This window comes from Grammomys surdaster, unplaced genomic scaffold (assembly GCF_004785775.1).
Source record: "Grammomys surdaster isolate TR1022 unplaced genomic scaffold, NIH_TR_1.0 241, whole genome shotgun sequence".
Taxonomy (NCBI): Eukaryota; Metazoa; Chordata; class Mammalia; order Rodentia; family Muridae; genus Grammomys; species Grammomys surdaster.
In genome coordinates, this window is record NW_021604686.1 from 2,438,153 (window position 1) to 2,457,141 (window position 18,989).

Sequence of the window (18,989 nt, forward strand, 5' to 3'; positions counted from 1 at the left end):
TCATAACACACAGGTGGACATCACAGCACACAGGTGGACTTCATAACACACAGGTGGACATCACAGCACACAGGTGGACATCATAGCCGCAGGTGGACATCATAGCCACAGGTAGACATTACAGCACACAGGTGGACATCACAGCACACAAGTGGACTTCATAGCACATAGGTGGACATTATCACACAGAGGTGGACATCCTAGCACACAGGTGGACCTGGCCAGAGATCTGGATCCAGTTTGCCCAGCCTGCCCAATTATCCAGGGTGGGTTCTGTCCAGGGTGTCAGCTTCAGGAGCTCTGTGTTAGCAGAGAGCAGATGGGAGCCATAGCAGGTTCTAGAATAGAGGACCTATTCATCTGAGATTCTGTTCATCAAATAATTCCCCTTGACTGACAGCTGGGTCTCTGAACTACAACAAATCCATGCAAAGTGCTATTGCAAATAGTTTCCCCCTGCTCTATAATAGTTGCCCTCCTGGGGATAGGGACACAGTAGATCCTTTATTCAGTCCAAGGTTACAGCAAAGAAACAAAAGCACACCGCATTTTCTCTGTCTTCTCTTCTTTTCCTTCCCAAGCAGCAGAGATTGCTTTTGTGCTTACCTTCCTGGAGCTCTGAGGGGCTACAGGGCCTTGGCCTGCGTCCGACCCCAGCCCCTGTTTAATTGGCCCCTGCAGGAGCCAGACTGGCTAATTGAGCCGGGCCAGGAGCATGGGGCTGGAGCCTGAATGGGCACAGAGGTTTGTGGAGCTTTCTGAAAGATGCCATCTAATTTCCTGCTCCTGGGCCCTGCCCCCAGGCCTCCCTCAGCTTCTCCAGCTTTTAAGGCTCCACTCCAGGTCTTCCTTCTCCAGAAAGACCCTGCGCCCTGTGAGGTAGCATCAGCTTTCCTCTGAGATGGGGCTCAGAGTGCTGCCTCTGCTGATTGCAATTTGGAGCTGGCCTGGCTCTTACTCTCAGGCCGGCGGAAGTCCAGGGCTTCTGTTCAGGGGGCTGTTGAAGGGACAGAGCTCTCGCCAAAGTGACTCTGATCACAAGGACCCATCCCTGTTGGTCATCTCCTTAATCCCCTGCTTTCAGAGAGAGGCTGCCTATGATTATACTCATGGACTTTCCCTGATGCTGTCCTCTGAAGCCCCTGGCCTCTGTTTTCTTTCCCTCATCTGCCTTCTTCCTTCTCTGGGTTCTGAGTGTGGACACTAGTGACCTGGTTAGAACCTGAACACCCCATAGAAGGTTCCTAAGACCAGGATTATCTAGGAGTGGTGTCCTGCCCTCCCCCACCTTACCTCCTACTCAGGCTCTGGGAATGCCTCTGCTGGTTGCCTGGCAACACACCCCTACACACCTGCAGCTTGAAGGAGCTGACCCATCTTGGGAATCAGTGGGTTTGGGGCAGACTTACAGAGCGGCTGTCAACTAGGCCCAGGGCAACCTTGAGGGCTGGAGGGGCTGGGTCTCCTGGATCCCCCATCTGTGCTGACAGCAGTTCTGTTCCTTAGGATGGGTCCTTGGGGACTGTTGCTACAACAAGTGTCTGCTTGGTGACTGGGCCTAGCCCTGAAACAAGCAGGAGGCAAACCATGGGGACTCTTTCTTTTGTCTTGGGGTGGGGGACACTTGCACGGGGTGATAGAACAGGCTAGGCTCACTCCTTGAGCAGGGAATTTCAAGGAAATGACAGGCCTAGACAGGTCCATGGGGGTCCTTCAGGACCTTAGACTTCTGATACTGCTATTTAGAAACCCTCCCTATACCCTGTCCTCTAGCTCTGTCTTGTCTGATTGTCCCCTTTCTCTGTCTCCTTCTCAAGGCTCTTTTCACCCACCGGTCTCTCCCTTTGTCTCCCTGAATCTCCCTGTACCTTCCTAGCTATACCCAGGCCCCAGTAGCCTAAGCTGGGCTCTCCCTCACTCCCAACAGGCACCAGGCTCCACACCCCAACCGTGACCCCAGGGGCCTCCAGCTCTGTTTTCCTGATGGTCTGGGCAAATTCCTTTCCTTTTAGTTCAGTGCAGACATGGGTGGATGTTTTTGAAAGAAACTCTCTAGGAAGCAAAGGAAAACAAACCCAAACACCCCAACCCACTACCTAGAAACGCAGGGTCACAGAGGCAGGACTATCTATGACAGCTGCTGCCCTGAGCTATACAACCCGCTCCTTGGGCCGATCGGGGAGGGTGGTAGTGGTTGTTACTTGTTAGCCTGTCTGTTCCAGGCACGTGTGGATTACAGCTTCTCATAACAGCAACCGACAAAGGGCCCTGGCAGAAACAGGGACGATGTAAAGATGTAGTTCTGGTTTAACAAATGCATAGGTGACTGTAAAGAGTCTCTGGAAGCTCTGGGGTGGTGCAGAATAGTCTGACCACCTCTCCTTCAGAATCGCTGTCCACAGAGGCCTCTGGCCTCTGTCAGTATTGCTGGCTTAGACTGGACCGGGGAAGACTCACTTTTTCTGGTTTGCTGGCTTCATCTTTCACTTGTTTTTCTTAGCGCAACAGGGGTGGGTGAGGAAGTGGGACAATTCACCCCACCCTGTAGCTCACATTAAACTGGCCTAGTGATGTGGAAAGACTGTGGACTCTGCCACTAACTAGCTCAGACAGGTCGCTCGACGCCTGTAGACCTGGGTTCTGTGAGATGGATCCACATCAATTCACCCATCAAATGGGGCCCTCAGGGGACAACACGTAGCTCTGATGCGCTGGGTACACTCCATGGCGCAGATGGAGTGGCCCCCGGAAATAGTATTTCTTCTTTGTCACTCGTGGGGGACTCTGGAGGGCCCAGTACTCTCCAACAGGGAGGAGAATATGAGACTTGAGGTGTGTGTGTCTCCCTGACTGTAAGACACTCAACAGGCACCAAATACAGGCTCAGAACCACCCCATCCTTCCTCTTGGCTTCTCCCCCTGGCTGCTGCCTCCTGTGGTGCACCTCTCCCTCCCACAAATCGAGGGCCAGAAGCCTAGGAGAAGGGGGCACTGATGGCTGCCCCCCTCCAACCAGCCTCCAGCCGTTGTCCCCGAGGGGACCCCTGGACCCCTCGTCTGCTGCACTGCCAATCGATCGGGTTCTCTGCCATCCTCAGGCGTGCCATGAATTTTTCATCAAAAGCCTGTAGTCTTTGGGAAACGCACAATTAGAAACACCATCAATAATGTACCACGTGGAGGCATCCACGGGGCACAGCCAGGCCCCAGACGTGACTGTCTTCCAGTCTGCTCTGGCAGGAGACAGGAGGCTGGCCCTGAGTGCACCCTCGGGGGACCAACTCTGGGTACTGAACAAGTACAGCTGTTAAGAGAGAGGCAACCGCACCCTCGGCTGCTTGAAGCAGCTCCTGGGAGCCCAGGCCAGCCACAGGAAGACTAGCCTGATTTGGAGTATTTTGTCAGTAACACAGATGCCAGAGTACCGGCAGCTCATTCCCGGCCTCACATAGCACATAAGATGCCAGACAGTTATAGGAAGACTTTGGTTTGCTTGATTTTGTTTTTGTGGATCTAGTGTGTGGATGATCAAGGTCCCAGGCAGGAAACAAGGCTAGGTTTTGGAGGCAAAGGTGTCTCCCAGAGCTAGGTCAGTACTCTAACAACTCGCCGGTCAGAAAACTGTGTTGTAAGCAAGATAAGGTGATGCATACCTGTCATCCTAGCACCTCAGAGCTAGGCAGGCAGAGAGGGAGATGGAGGCCACCTGGGCTACACAGAGTTCCAGGCCAGCCTGAAATACAAAATGGGGTCCCATCTTTTTTTTTAAAAAAAAAATCCACGCTGAAGGCGGAGGCAGTCTATTCAGAAAGAGCAACGCAACAGTAGTACATCGTTGCTTGGTTGGGACTCTGAGCAGCAAGCTGGAGACACTAGGCCATGGCCTGTCCTGCCCCACCCACCCAGAGGAGCTGCCCCACCCTAGGCTCCTGGGCTTCCCTTGCTCAACAGAGGTGGACATAGCCTTTTTTGGGCCCTTTCCAGTCCTGTGACCCCAAAATGTCCTTGTTCTTAGAGCAGGGACTCATCAAATCCAGACTTCTGGGAGCAGAGCTGGAACCAGGCTGGAACACCAGGACAACTGTGCTCTGAGATCACTGGGTGTGAGAAGGGGGTTCCTCTGCAGGGCTAGGCTAGGACTCAGCCTGCTGGGGTCAGCTTGGGGTGAAGGGTTACAAGGACCTCAGACCAAGCTTGGCTCACCAGGTTGAGGAGCTGGGGTGGAGAGTGGGGGAGGGGGAAAAGGAAACAATGCCTCTGTCTTTGGTGATCCTAGATTGACCTTCCCTGAGAGTCCTGGTTGCAGGAAGAAGGCTGCTTGTGTCTGTTCTGCGGCCCACCTGAGAGGGATGCACGGCCCAGCAGCTCTTGATAAGGACACATGAAAAGCACAGATGGTGCCAACGAGTGCAAATTAATTGAGCAAAGCCTGTGTACACAGGCGCTGTGAACAGGCGGCTGACAGGAGGGGAGGGGCCGGAGGGGGACAGGGCAGGGAGCAGGGAGAAGCCTTAACGAGCACTTATCGATGTCTTGCTGGATCCACAGCCCAGAGCACAGTTATTGACAAAGCCTGTCTATAAATCTCCCAGCCATGTCTCCAGAAGCCTTAATTACGGGGCCTCATTACCCTTCACACCTCTAGGCTCTTGGGGGACCAGCTTGAACAGGGATAGTGGATCCACGGTGGCCTCATTGAGCCTTCCCATGAAAGGTTCCCAGCTTGGCATGCCTGGGACAGGCTGGGTCTATGTGTCCAGAGGAGCAGGCAGGGTTCAGGCTCCTAGGCTAAAGTAAGAGTATAAAAGGGATTTTGGAGCCAGAGAGCTCTAGACTCGTGATCCTATTTGTCTAGTTACTGTTGACTCCAGTGAACACCTCGTCTCTCTGTGCCTCAGTTTACACGTATACAATGAGGAAAGCGTTGTAAGAAGATTAAGGACAAAGTCTATCTGTGTCCGGCACATACAATATGAATGTAATGCTGTCTGGCCACAGTAGGACCCTGGGGTCCTTCTGTTGCACATCACATCCAAATCTGAGAACAGGTAAAAAGCATTGCCTCAGCACAAATGATGCCCACAAAACGATGGCCCAACCTCTCCCACTCGTGGCTAACATGAGGACCGCTGTCGCCTCACCAGTGACAGGTTTGGCTTCACTCATTTGCTTCTGCCTTCTAGGTGTGAATTAGCAAGAGAGTAATTATATTCACGGAACTGTCTGTCCCTTCATCAGCAATCGCCAGCTGCAATTACAGCCCTGGCCTTTCCCATCACACTCAGAACCCGGAAGCTCTCTACACCAGCCAGTCAGCTGACCCGGAGGACAGCAGCTGTGCTCCTGTGGGGATGGCGAGTCACCCGTTTGCTTCTTTGCAATTCTCTTCAGAGAGCATTCTGTCCAGGCTTTAATTGGAGGCAATTTTACCCCCTCCCCTGCCTGAATCACTCTCATGAAGCTGTGTGATTGTGGCTTTCTATTTATTGTCCTCAGGGAGGCATCTGGCCAGAAGAGAAAGCCTGGGTAGGGGCTGTGGAGAGGAGGAATCCTGGAGATCTCCGTCTGGTCTCTGTCTGAGGAAAGGAGTCCTGGGTGCATATTTGGGCCTTTTGGAGAACCAAAGAAAGATCCCCTTGAACCTGGTGGTGGTGGTGTATGTGTGTGCGCTCATGTGCGTGCGTGCGTGCGTGCGTGCGTGCGTGCGGAGTGTGTTTAGTGGTGGATGAATTGAGGTGTCAGGCAGCTCAGGTGTCATGGGCAGCTGGTGGTATAGTAGATAAAAGTGAGACCTGGTCCCCCTGAGTTTCTGTCAGCCAGTCTTAGGTCAGCTGACAGAAGGAAGCCTCTGCCTGGGATCCAGGAGGAGCAGACTCAGAACAGGCATGTCTGCCCTGTGACCAGAGGACTTAGCTCTCTAGGATAGTAATAATGTGGCTCACCATCAAATCATACTTACTTAAAACATTATGAAATTTTTGTGATACATATTTGTGTGTGTGTGCATGTGTATGTGTGTGTGTGTATGTGTGTGTGTGTGTGCGTGTGTATAAACTTGTTTCTACTTCTGAGTCTGAATTTTGTAGAGGGTCAGACATATTTGCTCGAGGAGCTTTCTCAGAGAGAGGCTGGAGTGCCTGAGAGAGCCTAGGTGTTCTGTCTAGGTATGGGGCATGTCCCACTCACCTCCCACACTCCACCAGGACTGTCTCTTGAGGGCTCTGAGCCTACCACCCATCTGACTTCATAGAGCTCAGCTTTCCAGACTTTAACCTAGGCCCCGGTTGTCTCAGCCCTGTGGTGTAAAAGCCTCCATTTCATCTGGGCTAACCACAGCCTCACATAGTGCTTTGGTTCTTGGTGTCCTGGGCAAGCTTCCAGAAACCTTATGTCTACCTTGGCCTGGGGAGGTTCCAGTCCAGGGTTCAAGGATCCCTTAAGGGCTCCCTCACACCTGGCCTGTCACCTAGCCCCTTCTGGACACCACCCCCCTTACGCTTCACTCTTCCTATCCCTGAGAGTCTTCCTGGAGGACTCACTAGCCAGTGTTAACCCTGTGAGGGTTACTTTGGTTGTCAATTTGACAGGATCTGGGGTTACCTAGGAGGCGAACCTCTGGCACATCTGTGAAGCAGTTTTTCAATTAGATTAATCGAGGTTGGAAGAATCACCTTAACTCTAGGTGGCCCCATTCCACAAGCTGGGGTCCTTGGTAAATAAAAGAGAGAAAGAAAATTGGGCGACAGCACTCATCTCTGCTTCCCCAATAGGGATGCGATGTGACAGGTGCTTCCCACTCCCATGGCCATCCACTGAACCCTCAACTTACGACCCAGGTTAAACCCTTTCTTCTTAAAGTTGCTTTTGTCAGGCATTCCGCCACAGCAATTGGAAATGTAACTAATGCATTAGGCCCTGTTTTCTTTCCAAGCAGGAAAAACCCAATAGCATCTGGCAGTGACAGAGCCGGGGTTTAACGGGTGCCTTAGTTAGGTCTCTATTGTTGTGATTAAAAAACATCATGATCAAAAGCAGCTTGAGGAGAAAAGGGTTTATTTCAGCTTATATCATTCAGGGAAATCGGGGCAGGAACTCAAGGCAGGAACTTGGAGGCAGAACTGATACAGAGGCCATGAAAGAGTGCTTCATGAAGGAAGCTTGCTCAGCCTGCTTTCTTACACAGCTCAGGCCACCTGCCCATCGGTCACGGGCCCCTGTGGAATGGGTCTTTCTGCATTAACCATTCGTCAAGACAATACCCCACAGACATGCCTATAGGCCAATCTGGAGGCATGCTCTCAATTAAGACTTCTCCACAGTTATGTCTAGATTTGTACCAAACTGACCAAAAGCCAGCCAGTACCACAGGGTAGCCCGCTTTGCTTGGGAGTATTCTCCTTCCTTGGGTGTCAGGGAATAGCCCTTGCCAATCTCAAACCCAAGACGGTCTTATCAAGGTGGCTTAGTGTCCTGTTCCTGTGACATCCTCTTCCTTTCCAGCTGCAGGTTTCCCCAAGTTGAATGGTCAAAGAGTAGGGTATGAGGATTTTCCAAGACAGCCCTGACCACTGTCATGTAGGGTTTTGAAAAGTGAGAGAAATGAAGCCTGTCCCCCAAGATTCCTTTGTCAACTGTCCCCTTCACCCTGGCTTTTCATAGCCCAAGAAGCCTTTCTAGGCAACCAAGCCTTACACAGCCAACCTATGGGGTATTCTCCCTGTTTAACAGTAAAAGATGGCGATTTCTCTGAGCTCTGGCTGCTGGGGGGCTGAACAGGCAGCAGGAACTCTGGGTCAGCAAGCTGCCGGCAGAGTGTTTGATATGTCTGGTGGGCTGCCAAGGGCTATATTAGATGTGAGAAGAATATTTCGAGTTCTCGTGAGGGCTTAGGCCCAGACTTCAGAGCCTTAGGAACTCATCGGGGAGAGCAGAGGGCTGTGGAGAATCAAGGGAGACAGCAAGCAGATATGAGTGCTTCGGACAGGCTGTGTCTCAAGCAGGAGGTGGGCCACAGAGAAGAGGGCTCATCCAGACTCAGCCACCCCATAAAAGAAGAGGGGAGACAAAAGGAAGAGGCTTTCATCATTAGCTCAGCCTACCACCAGCAAAGTAGGGATCAAGAGGGAGTGTCCACAGAGCCGGATGCGGAAGCTGAGATGCCCGCAGTACCCCTAAAACAGCCACTTGCTGTCCCTGAGCTACTCCTATTCAGTGCAGTCCCTGAAGGCCACCTATTTGCATATCTGAGAGCAAAAATAATTCTGCTGCCGGCTTAGCACCACCAAGGCTGCAGCCCCCTTTTGTCTGTTTGAATAAGAGCCGGTCTAAGGGCGGAAGGATAATTAGTCCCCTGTGTGCGGCGCCCCCCCAAACCCCCCTTGAAGATTTAAAGACGCAGCCTAAATACTCTGCTCACACACTCCCACAGCCGGCTGACTACGGGACGTCTGCAGCGGCGGGAGCCGATAAATGGGCATTTTATCTGATTAAACCGGGAGTGAACTGGCTGTTCTCTATTATCTGTAGGCTCGATTGGATATTTAGCACTGTGTGTGTGTGTGTGTGTGTGTGTGTGTGTGTATGATTTTCTGGTCTGTATCAAGAGAAAATTGGATTGTACTGAGCAGCATTTAATCTGGCACACGGGAGTACATTCTAATAGAGTCACAGAGGAGGAAGGAGGGACAGGAGACTCTGTTCTTAGCCTTGGACAGCAAAGGCTTCTGCATGGGGCCTTCTGTGCTCTAAGGCAGCCCTCCTTTGCAGTCCTGTCCTGGCCCTCCTCTGAGCACTGCCCTTCCCATCTGGTGAGGAGTAAGTGGGACCACCAGAGATGCCTGCTGGGAAATGTGCCTCTTTAGCCCCGAGAATCCCCTCCTGCTTCTGGTTCCATACTCCTGAAGGTGGCAGTGCACCCTTATGCACACAAGAGAGGCTGTGGGCTGAAACCAAATGGGGTGAGAAGAAAAGGGGGAAGGGAGAAGCCAGCCCGGGAACAGCGTCTGCTCCCCAACCCCTCTAACAGCTAGGGTCTGTGATGGAGAATCCAAGAATCCTTTGGGGACCGAACTTCCCAGATTAGTGGAGGGTTCTATGTAGTTCACAAAGCCAGCAGGTGCTGGAGAGGCTGAGTGTGTTGGTTAAGGCAGGGGATAAAGCATATTCCATAGTTGGTTGCTTCAATCCATTTGAAACTTATTACTGAGGTGTGGGGGTTTCTCTCCTACTTTTGCATGCTATGGCCTGTCTCTATATTTATTAGAAAACTGAGGCAGATCTCTATTCCAGATGAGCTGGGGGAGGGGTGTGTGTGTCAAGGTCCAGACTTCTGTGTTCTACGTCATCGGGCCTGGCTGGCTCAGGCTGCTATGGGATCAGGCTCTAGACTAGAGCCTTAGACCTGAGTCTGTCACTCTTGTTGTTGGTCCCAGTAGGTGACAAGATGGGGTTAGGTACCCTAACTGCACAATGTCGGGTTGGAAGAAAACTTGAATCATGACTAAAAGACTGGGGGCTGAAATTCAGTCTGTATTAACACATACGCTTGGCACTGTACACTTAGTGTCATGAGTCAGATGAGAGGGCTGGCAGCTTACACAAGGGACCAGCTCCAGTGCCCAGGTCAGCAAATCTCCCCCAACTCTCCTTGCGTCTGCTGCCTGTGCCTCTTGGAGAATTGATGACTCAGCCCTAAGAACTAATGACCTCATCTCTACCTTATTTACCGCAGACACCACACCTTTGCCAGCCCAGCCAGTTCACCGAGGGCAGGATGGTCCATGGATTGGAACACCAGGCAGTGCTGGCATCTTGTTCCAGCCTCATTAACGGAGCCATTTGTTCCAGCCTCATTAACTGTGATGGGCTGGATGCTATCAAATCCAGGACCTCACCTGTAGCTCGGAGCCCAGCCTGACCCAGAGAAGGGAAGGCCTGCAGGGGGGACTTCCAGGCACAGGTCTTCCAATGATCTCCTCATCTGGAGCTCTCTCTGAGGGCAATTTCTGCTGCCTCTGGGGACCCTTTACCCGAGTAGTCACTGCTCCTCAGAATCTCTTAACCAGATCCTTCAGGGACTTGGGCCAGGTCCTGAGTTGGCCAGTCCACACTCCAGCAGCCTTTCAGTACCCTACACCTGGAAGACTTTCTCTCTGCTTCCTAGAGAGCTATGTTCTCCCCATTTCACAGATAAAGAAACTGAGGTCTAGAAAGGAAGAGCTGAGCTTGAGATTCAATCCTGGGAGAAGACTGTGTTCTGGTCCTGGTCATGTCCTGTCCCATGTCCTGTGTGTTTCTCTGCTGGCCCAGGGCCTAAGCACAGGTATCCTTGGATGGAGTTATTTTTATGTGACTGTCACTTCAGGACAGGCTTCTGGAGAGGCGGCCTGGGTGAGCTGTACTGTCTCTCCTTTCCCTGCTCAGTCTAAAAGATCCCATGATCATACTCATAGCAAGCTTCCTGAGACATGGACAGCTCGTTAGGGTCCCCAGTGCAATGCAACCCACACTTGCCAGTCCTCTCAGAGTCCTCAAAAGGTAAGTGAGCAAGACCGGTCCCCGTATTTAGCATCAGAGAGGCGGAGTGATTTCTCAAAAGTCACATAGCTCTTGACAGACATCTGCTAGAACTTCCCAGATTAGTGGAGGGTTCTATGTCGTTCACAAAGCCAGCAGGTGCTGGAGAGGCTGAGTGCATGCCTTCACATGACAGACTTTGAGGAGGTAAGCAGCATCTGGGGTACACAAAGGAGGAGGAGTCTTGACGTTTTCAATCCTAGCATGCATCAAACCCCTTCTTGACTCCTTGAGCTCCCACTTAACTGGCCTAAGTCATGTTTCCCTGAGGTCCCTTCTTTCTCCTAGCTTGCCAAAGCGGACTTGCTTTTCTGGGCTCTTTGGTTAATTACTGCAGCGATCCCTCCAGGCCACCCCCAGTATCTTTAGGTCCAATAGGAGCATAAATGGTAGGTCCAGGTATGTCCTACATCACCATCCCTGGGTTTAGGAGTGAACTGCAAAGCTATTTGGTAATCAGCTTTCGGCACTGCTCGACCCTGTAGAGCAGGGGTTGCTGGGGCCTTGGGTCTTTAGGAGACAATCGAGTGGTGTGTGTGGGGGGGTGTTTCACCTTGAGCAAAGGCCTTATGTCTCCCTGGTCAATTGGATCAAACCCTTCCAGTGGGCTTTCAAAGCTGGACAGCACCGGTCTCTACCCGCTCCAGGGATGGAGGTTGGGAGGGAGGGAGGGGAGGGGGAGGGGAGCTGGCCAGCAGGGGGCCTTGCTCAGCCTGCTCGCTCCCACCACACACCCACCGAGAGACAATAAATCGACAAACACTTAATCTCTCTGCAAATTGAAACGCAGCCGTAAATATCTGGCGTATCCCGGTAGCTGAGTTATGAGGGCCGTTTATTAATCTCTTTAGTCTCAGGTGATGGATGGAGAAAGAGAATGGCCCGTCTGAGACGCAGCAGGAAGGAGAGGGTGAGGAACAGCGGGCAGGGGGTCTGAGGACAGGCTCTGGAGACGGAGTCATGGGGGAGGCCTGGAGATTTGTGTCTGTTCTTTGCAGTCTCAAAGGGTCTTACAGACTGAACGCGGGGGCTGTTTTCACATCCACTGTCCACACACACTTGTTAACTTTCCCCACAGCCTCAAGAGGGGGCAAGGAGACAACATTTCCTTTCCTTTAACAACGAGAAGCCGGGATCAGAGAGGTGGAATGGTTTCTCTAATCTCGAACAGCCCTGGAGGTAGACATAAGATAGCCTGTTAAAGCTGTGAGTGCCGAGTGGAGCCCGAGTCTGCAGGAGAGACAATGGGTCCTGTGTGGGATGATGGCCTCTCTCCTCTCCACATTCTCTCTTTATTTCTCCAAAGCCTTAGTAATTCATTATCTCTTTCTCCGTTCTCACTCTTCTCTCCCCTCTCCCTCCTCCCACTCTGTGTGTGCCCCTCTCCCTCCTCCCTTCCCTCGATCCTCTTTTTCTTTTCCTCTCTGACTCCCTCCCTGCCACTGTGTGTTTCTCCTCTTCCTTCTCTTGGTGTCTCTCTTTGTCTCCCTCTTTTTTCTTTCTGTATGTGCATGACGTGTGTGCATGCATGTGTACATACATATGTGTGATGTGTGTATGTATGTACTGTATGTGCGTGTGTGTGTGTGTGTGTGTGAAGTATGAACGGAGGAAGCAAAGGTAGGCAGGCACAGGAAAGAGAAGACGTTGTTGAGGTCTCAGCCGGCTGTGACTTTTACACAGTCTCTGCATTTATTTTTAGAACTTCTTCCTCTTGGTTCCCTGGTTAGGAGGTGCAGAAGTGCGGGTCCCTGAGATGATATCCAGCTTGGAGGAGCAGGGCTTATGAGGCCTTCGTAAGGGCATGGTGGACATGTGCCTTGAAGTCAGGGCAGAGAACTGGTGCTGTGTGGGTGACAGGAACTGGGTAGACCATCTGAGGCAGAGAAACTTGAGACAGTAGAACCTGGGGAGCAGGAGGGATGGGATAACAGCTAAGCGGAGAAGATGGCTGCTGCCTTGGGTGTTGTGACCCCCGAGAGCACCCAGCCAGGTGAATATTTTGGCACTGAGGTGCACACAGGTGGCTCATGCTCTTGGTTGCCTGGATTTCTGTCTCTCTCCTCTGCCTTTTGTCTTTATGGCTCTGCAGAGGTAATGATTATAACAAAGGAAGATGTCCTCTCGGGGCTAAGGGGATCTTCCCCTCGGCCTGCATGCCCAGCCAGCTCATGGTACCCTGGGTTGAGGCTTTGTGAATAGAGTCTGGAGAAACATTGGATCTCCCTCTGGTGACTACTGCAGGTAGCCACAGAGGTTTCCTGCGTAGGATGCATCCTCTGCCACCAGGTGGCGCTGAGAAAGCCAAGGCAGGCTTTGAGCCTCCTGTCACCTGGGTGGGGTCTGGGGGAAGGACGGAGGCTCCAGCCACACTTCGGAGGCTCAGGGAACTAGGGCACATCTGCTCCGATTTCTTCTGCTGACAGAGGCAGAAACTGGGGCCCATGGAGGGGAGTGGAGTTCAAGGTTACTTCAAGGAGAAATGAGAGAGAGTGCAGGGCCCAGCCTGGAGCCAGGCCAGGAGAGGCCGGACCCTGTGGTCAGAGGCTATGGGAGAAAGCAGAAAAGATGAAGGGCTCCAATGAGGCAGGCCTGGAGTAGGAAAATTTCCATGCCATGGAGAAAGCCAGGCTAGATTTGCCCAGAGCAAAAAGACCATGCAAAGAAGGAACAAAGGCTTCAGTTCACACCGATCTGATCTTTGCTACATGACTACTTGCCCTTTCTCAAGGTCTCCCTGGTCTTCTCTGCTCCCCAAGGGAGCAGCTCTCCCATGTTATAGACAATCAGGGTACAGGGACATGAAGTGACAGAACCGGACAGGCACAGCAGAGACTCCCCCTCTGTGTTGGTCTTGGCTTGAGGAGTCTGAGCTCCTGGCCTGAGCCTGCACTTCTGCAGCTAAGGCCTCAGGTGAAGCCAGCTGGCCTTTCTCTCCAGTGCAAATGGGGCCCTGTCAGGGGAGTCCCCCTGCCACCCCTAAGTGCCGTTTAAACAGGACAAGGACAGCTAGTGACTTAAAGAGTCCTGGGGGGGTTCAAGGTCAGGAACTTGTAGGACTCACAGACTCAGGAAAAGAAACGGAAAGCTTGGAGATGGGGGTGGGGCGGGGACTTGGGACTGGGAGGACGGTGAAGAAAGGCTTTCAAAGAGAGAATGAACGAAATGAGTTATTCCAGTGTGGGGAGCTCAGAAAAATTCCACTGAATCTTTTAACAACCCTGTCAATTATTCATCTTCTAGTGTGTGGGCCCTCTGGTTGGCCCCAGAGCTGCCGTGAGCAGGGCAGAGGGAGGGAGCAAGGTGAGAGAAAAAGGGGGGAGAGGGGAGTGGGGGATAATATCAGAGAGAAACGAGAATATGCAGAGACAATGGCAAGAGTGTGTGTGTGCATGGATATGTATAAATGTGTGTGTGTGTGTGTGTGTGTGTGTGTGTGTATGGAAAGGAACAACCCTTGCCTAAACCCCTGGGTGGAAAAGACACTGACTACCTTATCTAAAGCCTGGTCCTCCTTCAGGAAGCCTGCTTAGGTCCTCTCCTCCTTCCTCTTTTCCCTCCTTCAGGGAGGTCTTTTGTCTGGATCATGTCCCCTACTTGTCTGTCCCTCACATATTCATGCTGGCTTGCTCCGTGTGTGGCTGTTTGTGTCTGAGGGGATCTCCAGTTCTCAGGCCTCAGTCCCCTCTCTTGCCCCCATGGCTTTACTGGATGTAGGGCTGGGCACTCCTTAGGCTGGGTCATCTTAGGCATCTGACTAGTTGGGGATGTCTCATGAGAGTTTGTGAGTGGAACCCCTCAGCTTATCTACTGTAGCATTGGCACCAGGAGACATGAACTAGCTAGCCCGAAGTAGTTCAGGTGTTCGTGGGCTAAGGACAAAATGCTGGCAAAGTAGGTCTTGGGAGAGCTGTCCCCTTCAGAAGCACTCAGAAGCTCAACACTTCCAAAAACATGTATGTTCTGGGCTGGTCGTAAGGGACACAAATACTTCCCTTAGCTTTGTCTGGGATCTTACCCTTGACCTCAGTGAGCCCACCCAGTACTGAGCTTTTTACTGCCTTAAAAAAAAATTAGCCTTGAAATGACTTCATCAGAGCTAGGAGTCTAGGGATGGTAAGAAATGACTGGGCTTTGTAGCAGTTCCAGCTGGGGTCTGAATGCTGTGAGGGGAAGGGAACATTGCACAGAAGACCAAAGACCACATCCTCTCTACCTGCTTCTCTGTCCCAAAGAGTTCCCTTCCTAGAGAATGTTCGATTTTCAGCTATCCCAAGTAGACTATTCCCCAGGAGAAAGCCAGAGACAAAATGGATTTGAGGCTCTGGGGAACACATAGCGACAATAGACAGAGACTGAGGCGCCACAGAAGTCAGGTGATGCAGAGAGACTCAGCCAAGGCCACAGGAGAGAGCAGAGGGGGCCACTCATTCATCCTTGGGTCACTGCACAGCTGTGTCACAAGACACCCTGCCTCACCCACAGGCTCTGCTGCTGACACTCCCTGACACATGTCCCAAGTCATATACCTCACGCCTGTGTCACTGCCACTCGGGTGCCTCAGGGTCCTTAGGCATGAGTCTAAGAATCTGCTATGAATCTGTCCCTTTGCTCTGTCCCACAGTTATGTCTCCGAGCCCTGGAGTGCTGGGTGACAGCTGGGTGACACCATCCTACCCCAAGCTCTATTGCTATGCAGCCACATACCTGGGCTCGATGGCTGTGTTCCGTTGCTTGTCACCGCTTCTTGGTTGCATGAGTTCATCCATTGCTATGTAATTTTCTTTGGTTGCCATGGAACGGTGACCCATGGCTGCATAGCTAGCTGCCTGTGATTGGCATGGAATTGTAGACTGTTGCTACCCAGTCACATTCTATAACTTGTAACTGGGCCCCTACCGGCTATGGGGAGGCGCATGGCTGTGTTCTGACCTCATCTTTCTGGCCTTCAGTCTGTAGGTGTGTAGGATAGCAATCAGGACAGAGTGATGGCAAGGGGGGTTGCGGGGAGAGCAGGGGCGGAGCAAGTGTTCTCGTACTGTGTTAGAGTGCTCAATCAGGCATGAGAAGATAATAGGTGAAGCCAAGAGTCGGAAGGAGGGTTCAAGGTTAGGATGGGTCTGGCGTAGACTGGAATGAGGGAAAGAGGGCCAGGCCCACTACCTTTCACAGGGTATCGAGAGTGGGTTAGCTAAGCACTGGCCTCCATAGCCGCCCAGCATTCCTTAGATACTCTACAGCACAGGTTGATAAATCGGGTTGGTATCACATCACTTCTGGACCAGGTCATAGCCATCTTTGGTAAAAATGAAAGCAGGTTCCTCATGGCGGTTATTCTTGATCAAAGTTTTTCCTAATGACTGATCTTAAATTCCCAGGCTGCAATCTGGTCCCTCTCTTTCAAAGTCAAGACTGACTGTCTATCCATGTTATTCCATCCTTCCTTATATTTAAAGTCACGGAGTCAAATGTGACCCATCAGATCTACCCTATCCTGAAAGGCTCTTTCCCTCCCTTTCCCATCACTATCACCCTTCATCAATTTTATAGGTCCAACGAGCCTCCAGCCCATCCATTCCACCCCTTTTATGTCTCCCACCACAGACACATGTACAGCATTCAGTTATGAATGTTTATTATTGCATATGAGCCGGGCCCTCAGACTAGCTACCCTCTGCTCAGGCCTTACCAGAGATCTCGACCACTCCCACCTATGGGGGTTGGCATTGCTGACTCCTTGCTCATGCTATGTCCAGGATGTTGGTGGTGGTCATGGGAGGCTTGTCCAGACAGTTAGCATTGTCTAAATCTCTGCTCTCAGAGGTAGTGTGACTCAGGGGTGAGCTCTGCCTCTGGGGTTGGGTGGGACTTGAGGCTTGGTTGGTATGGTAAGGGCTCACTATACCTCTCTGGTGGTAACCAGAGAAGGCCATCCTCACTATCTCCTTCCTTCCTTCCTTCCTTCCTTCCTTCCTTCCTTCCTTCCTTCCTCTTTTCCTTTCTTTTCTTCTTTCTTTCTGCACTGGCTTTTAAAAACAAACCTTCGTTTTTTTCCTATACTGCTCTGGGACCAGGCTGTGCAGTTGACAAGAATTGGCTTACTCACGCCATTCCCGATTTCTCAGGCCGAGATCTGTACCTTTATTTTCAGTACAACTGATAGCTAGGCTGGAGGCGGCTCCTGAACTCAGCTTCTCCACTGGATAAAAGTGGAGTGTGTGTGTGCTAGAATTGTCACTGAGAACTGTTCCTTGGACAGGAAGGCTCTGTTCTTGGGGAGGGTACTCCACGTAGGGACATCTTGGACACGCCCAGCAGACAGTAGCCTTTCCTATCATCTGATGTACTGTTTCAGAAAGATGCCAAGTGTCAAGGGTGGATGAGGAGACTGTCAGTGGAGAAGGGCAAGTCCTCACAGGAGGAGACCTGAGGATTGGATTGGTGGCTTTGCCTAGGGCCTTTCCTTGGGATCTTTGGAGCGGGATTTGCTCATGGGTTCTCCTGTGGAGGGCTGTAGAAAGCCATACATGGAATCACTCGTGGTCATTGACTGGGGTGGAGGTGCCTCCACTACAGACCTCAGCTGAGCTGTCGTTTGGGGAGTATGCTCTCCTGCTGTCTGTACCAAGAAGCTGAGACTCAGAAGTGAGGCATTCTGAGGCCAGGTCCCAACATCAAAGACTCAGACCCTGTGCCTGAAAATAGTGAGTTGTTTGTTTTTATATGCGTCTCAACTGCTCCTCTTACAGGTTACAGAGTCTCTTGGGGTTTTCCCATGGCCTAAGTAAGGGACATACTCTGAACTGGTTATTGGCTGAGCAGGCATTACGGAAATTTCTCAGAAATCCCACGAGAGTCTACCCAAGAGGCGAAGAAACGTGAAAGGGGGTCACACCTTCCTTCTACTACGTTGGGGGTGACACACATGTAGAGTGTGCCAAAGAGACAATCCATTTGCCTGTTCAGTCCTGAGTTCAGTCCCAGCGGTGGCTTTTGAGCCTCTTTCCCTGTTACCCCCATCACAGCCCACGTCCTCTGTGTCCTAGGGAGAAGCACTCACCACGTCACGGGGCTGAAGCTCCTCTGCTTCCTGAGAGAAGTCTAAGGAGCCCATGGACCAGGACTCACGGATGGCACCCAGATTCTCGTCTAGGATCTTGGGGTTGAGGGTGGGCAGAGCCTTGCTGTTGTTTGGTGTCAAGAGGTTTTCTGGCTTCTAAAAAAAAATGGAGAGAGACTTTGAACCTGCCCTGCCATGGCGCCCCCCGGTACACCTCAAGCCTCCTGGCGTGGCTCAGGAGGCCCTGCATGCCTGTCTCTGTACACTCATTGCCACTCACCTCTTGCTCACTGGGTCCCAGCTGCAGTACCTTGCAGTTCTTCCAGCAAACCCAGTGATTCCCCTGCTTCAGGTCCTTTGCATCTGCTTCTTTCTCTACCCTGAGATCCTCATACAACTGTCCCCGTATCATCATTTGGGTCCATGGGCGATCTTTTAGGAGAAGCCCTACCCTTTGACACAGAAGCTACCCCCAACTCTAAAGTAAGTCCACTATTCATAGCGTACCATTTTACAGCATTCACAGTACTTAGTCTATGGAAATACAATTCAAACAGTGCGTTTACTTATTGACTCTATCCGCCTTCTCCCACTATTCACAAGATTGAACTTTCACGTAAACAAGGACATTATTATCCCTAGCGTCTCGTTCCCTGTAGGTGCTCAATAAATGCTTACAGATGCTCAATGGGTATACCATCATTGGAGATGACTTCTAGAACACCCCATTCTTCTGACCCCCCTTTTCTTTCTCTCCTCTACTATCACTCACTTTGATCACCCCTACAGTCTCTCTCTGTGCATTTTGGTGAACCTTCTTCTCTTGGGAAGTCCTGGGCCTTTGTTCTCTCTTGATCAAGGGTTTTTGGGGTTCTTCTAACCCTATATTTTACTACCTATATTTTTGCCATGTTGTTCTGTGGTTCTAGGCTTGTTTCCTTTTTTTTTTTTCTAACAAAACTTCATGCTCCTTGGACTTAGGGACATGTATCAGTGGTCTTTTGGGGGGTAATCACTTTAAAATTTGTTTGGGGCTGGTGGAATGGCTCTGCAAGTAAAGGTGCTTGCTACCAAGCCTGAAGACATGAGTTTGATCTCTGGGACCCATGTGTTGGAAGGAGAAAGCCATCTCCTGCAAGGTGTCCTTTGTCCTTTATACATGCACCGTGGCACATGTGGACATGTGCACAGATATACGCAAGATAAATAAAAAAATGTAATAATTCTTTTAATTAAGGAAAACTTGTTTGAAAATCATTGTTAGTTCTACCATCTGCTCATCATTTGACGTGCCACACAGGGTTGCAGAGGCCTCGGAGGTGACTTGGTCTCATCCTGCATTAGCTGTTGGAAT

At 51.3% G+C, this 18,989-nt stretch overlaps 1 protein-coding gene across 4 annotated transcripts in view; it reads right to left on the minus strand.

Moving 5' to 3' along the window:
- Ccdc33 (coiled-coil domain containing 33) overlaps positions 1–18,989 on the minus strand; it is a 100,347-nt gene that overhangs the window by 12,693 nt on the left and 68,665 nt on the right. For all 4 annotated transcript variants that reach the window (XM_028774544.1, XM_028774542.1, XM_028774541.1 and 1 more), the window contains exon 11: positions 17,636–17,791. In XM_028774544.1, the coding sequence (XP_028630377.1) occupies positions 17,636–17,791 (156 nt within the window). The remainder of the gene's footprint in view (positions 1–17,635; positions 17,792–18,989) is intronic.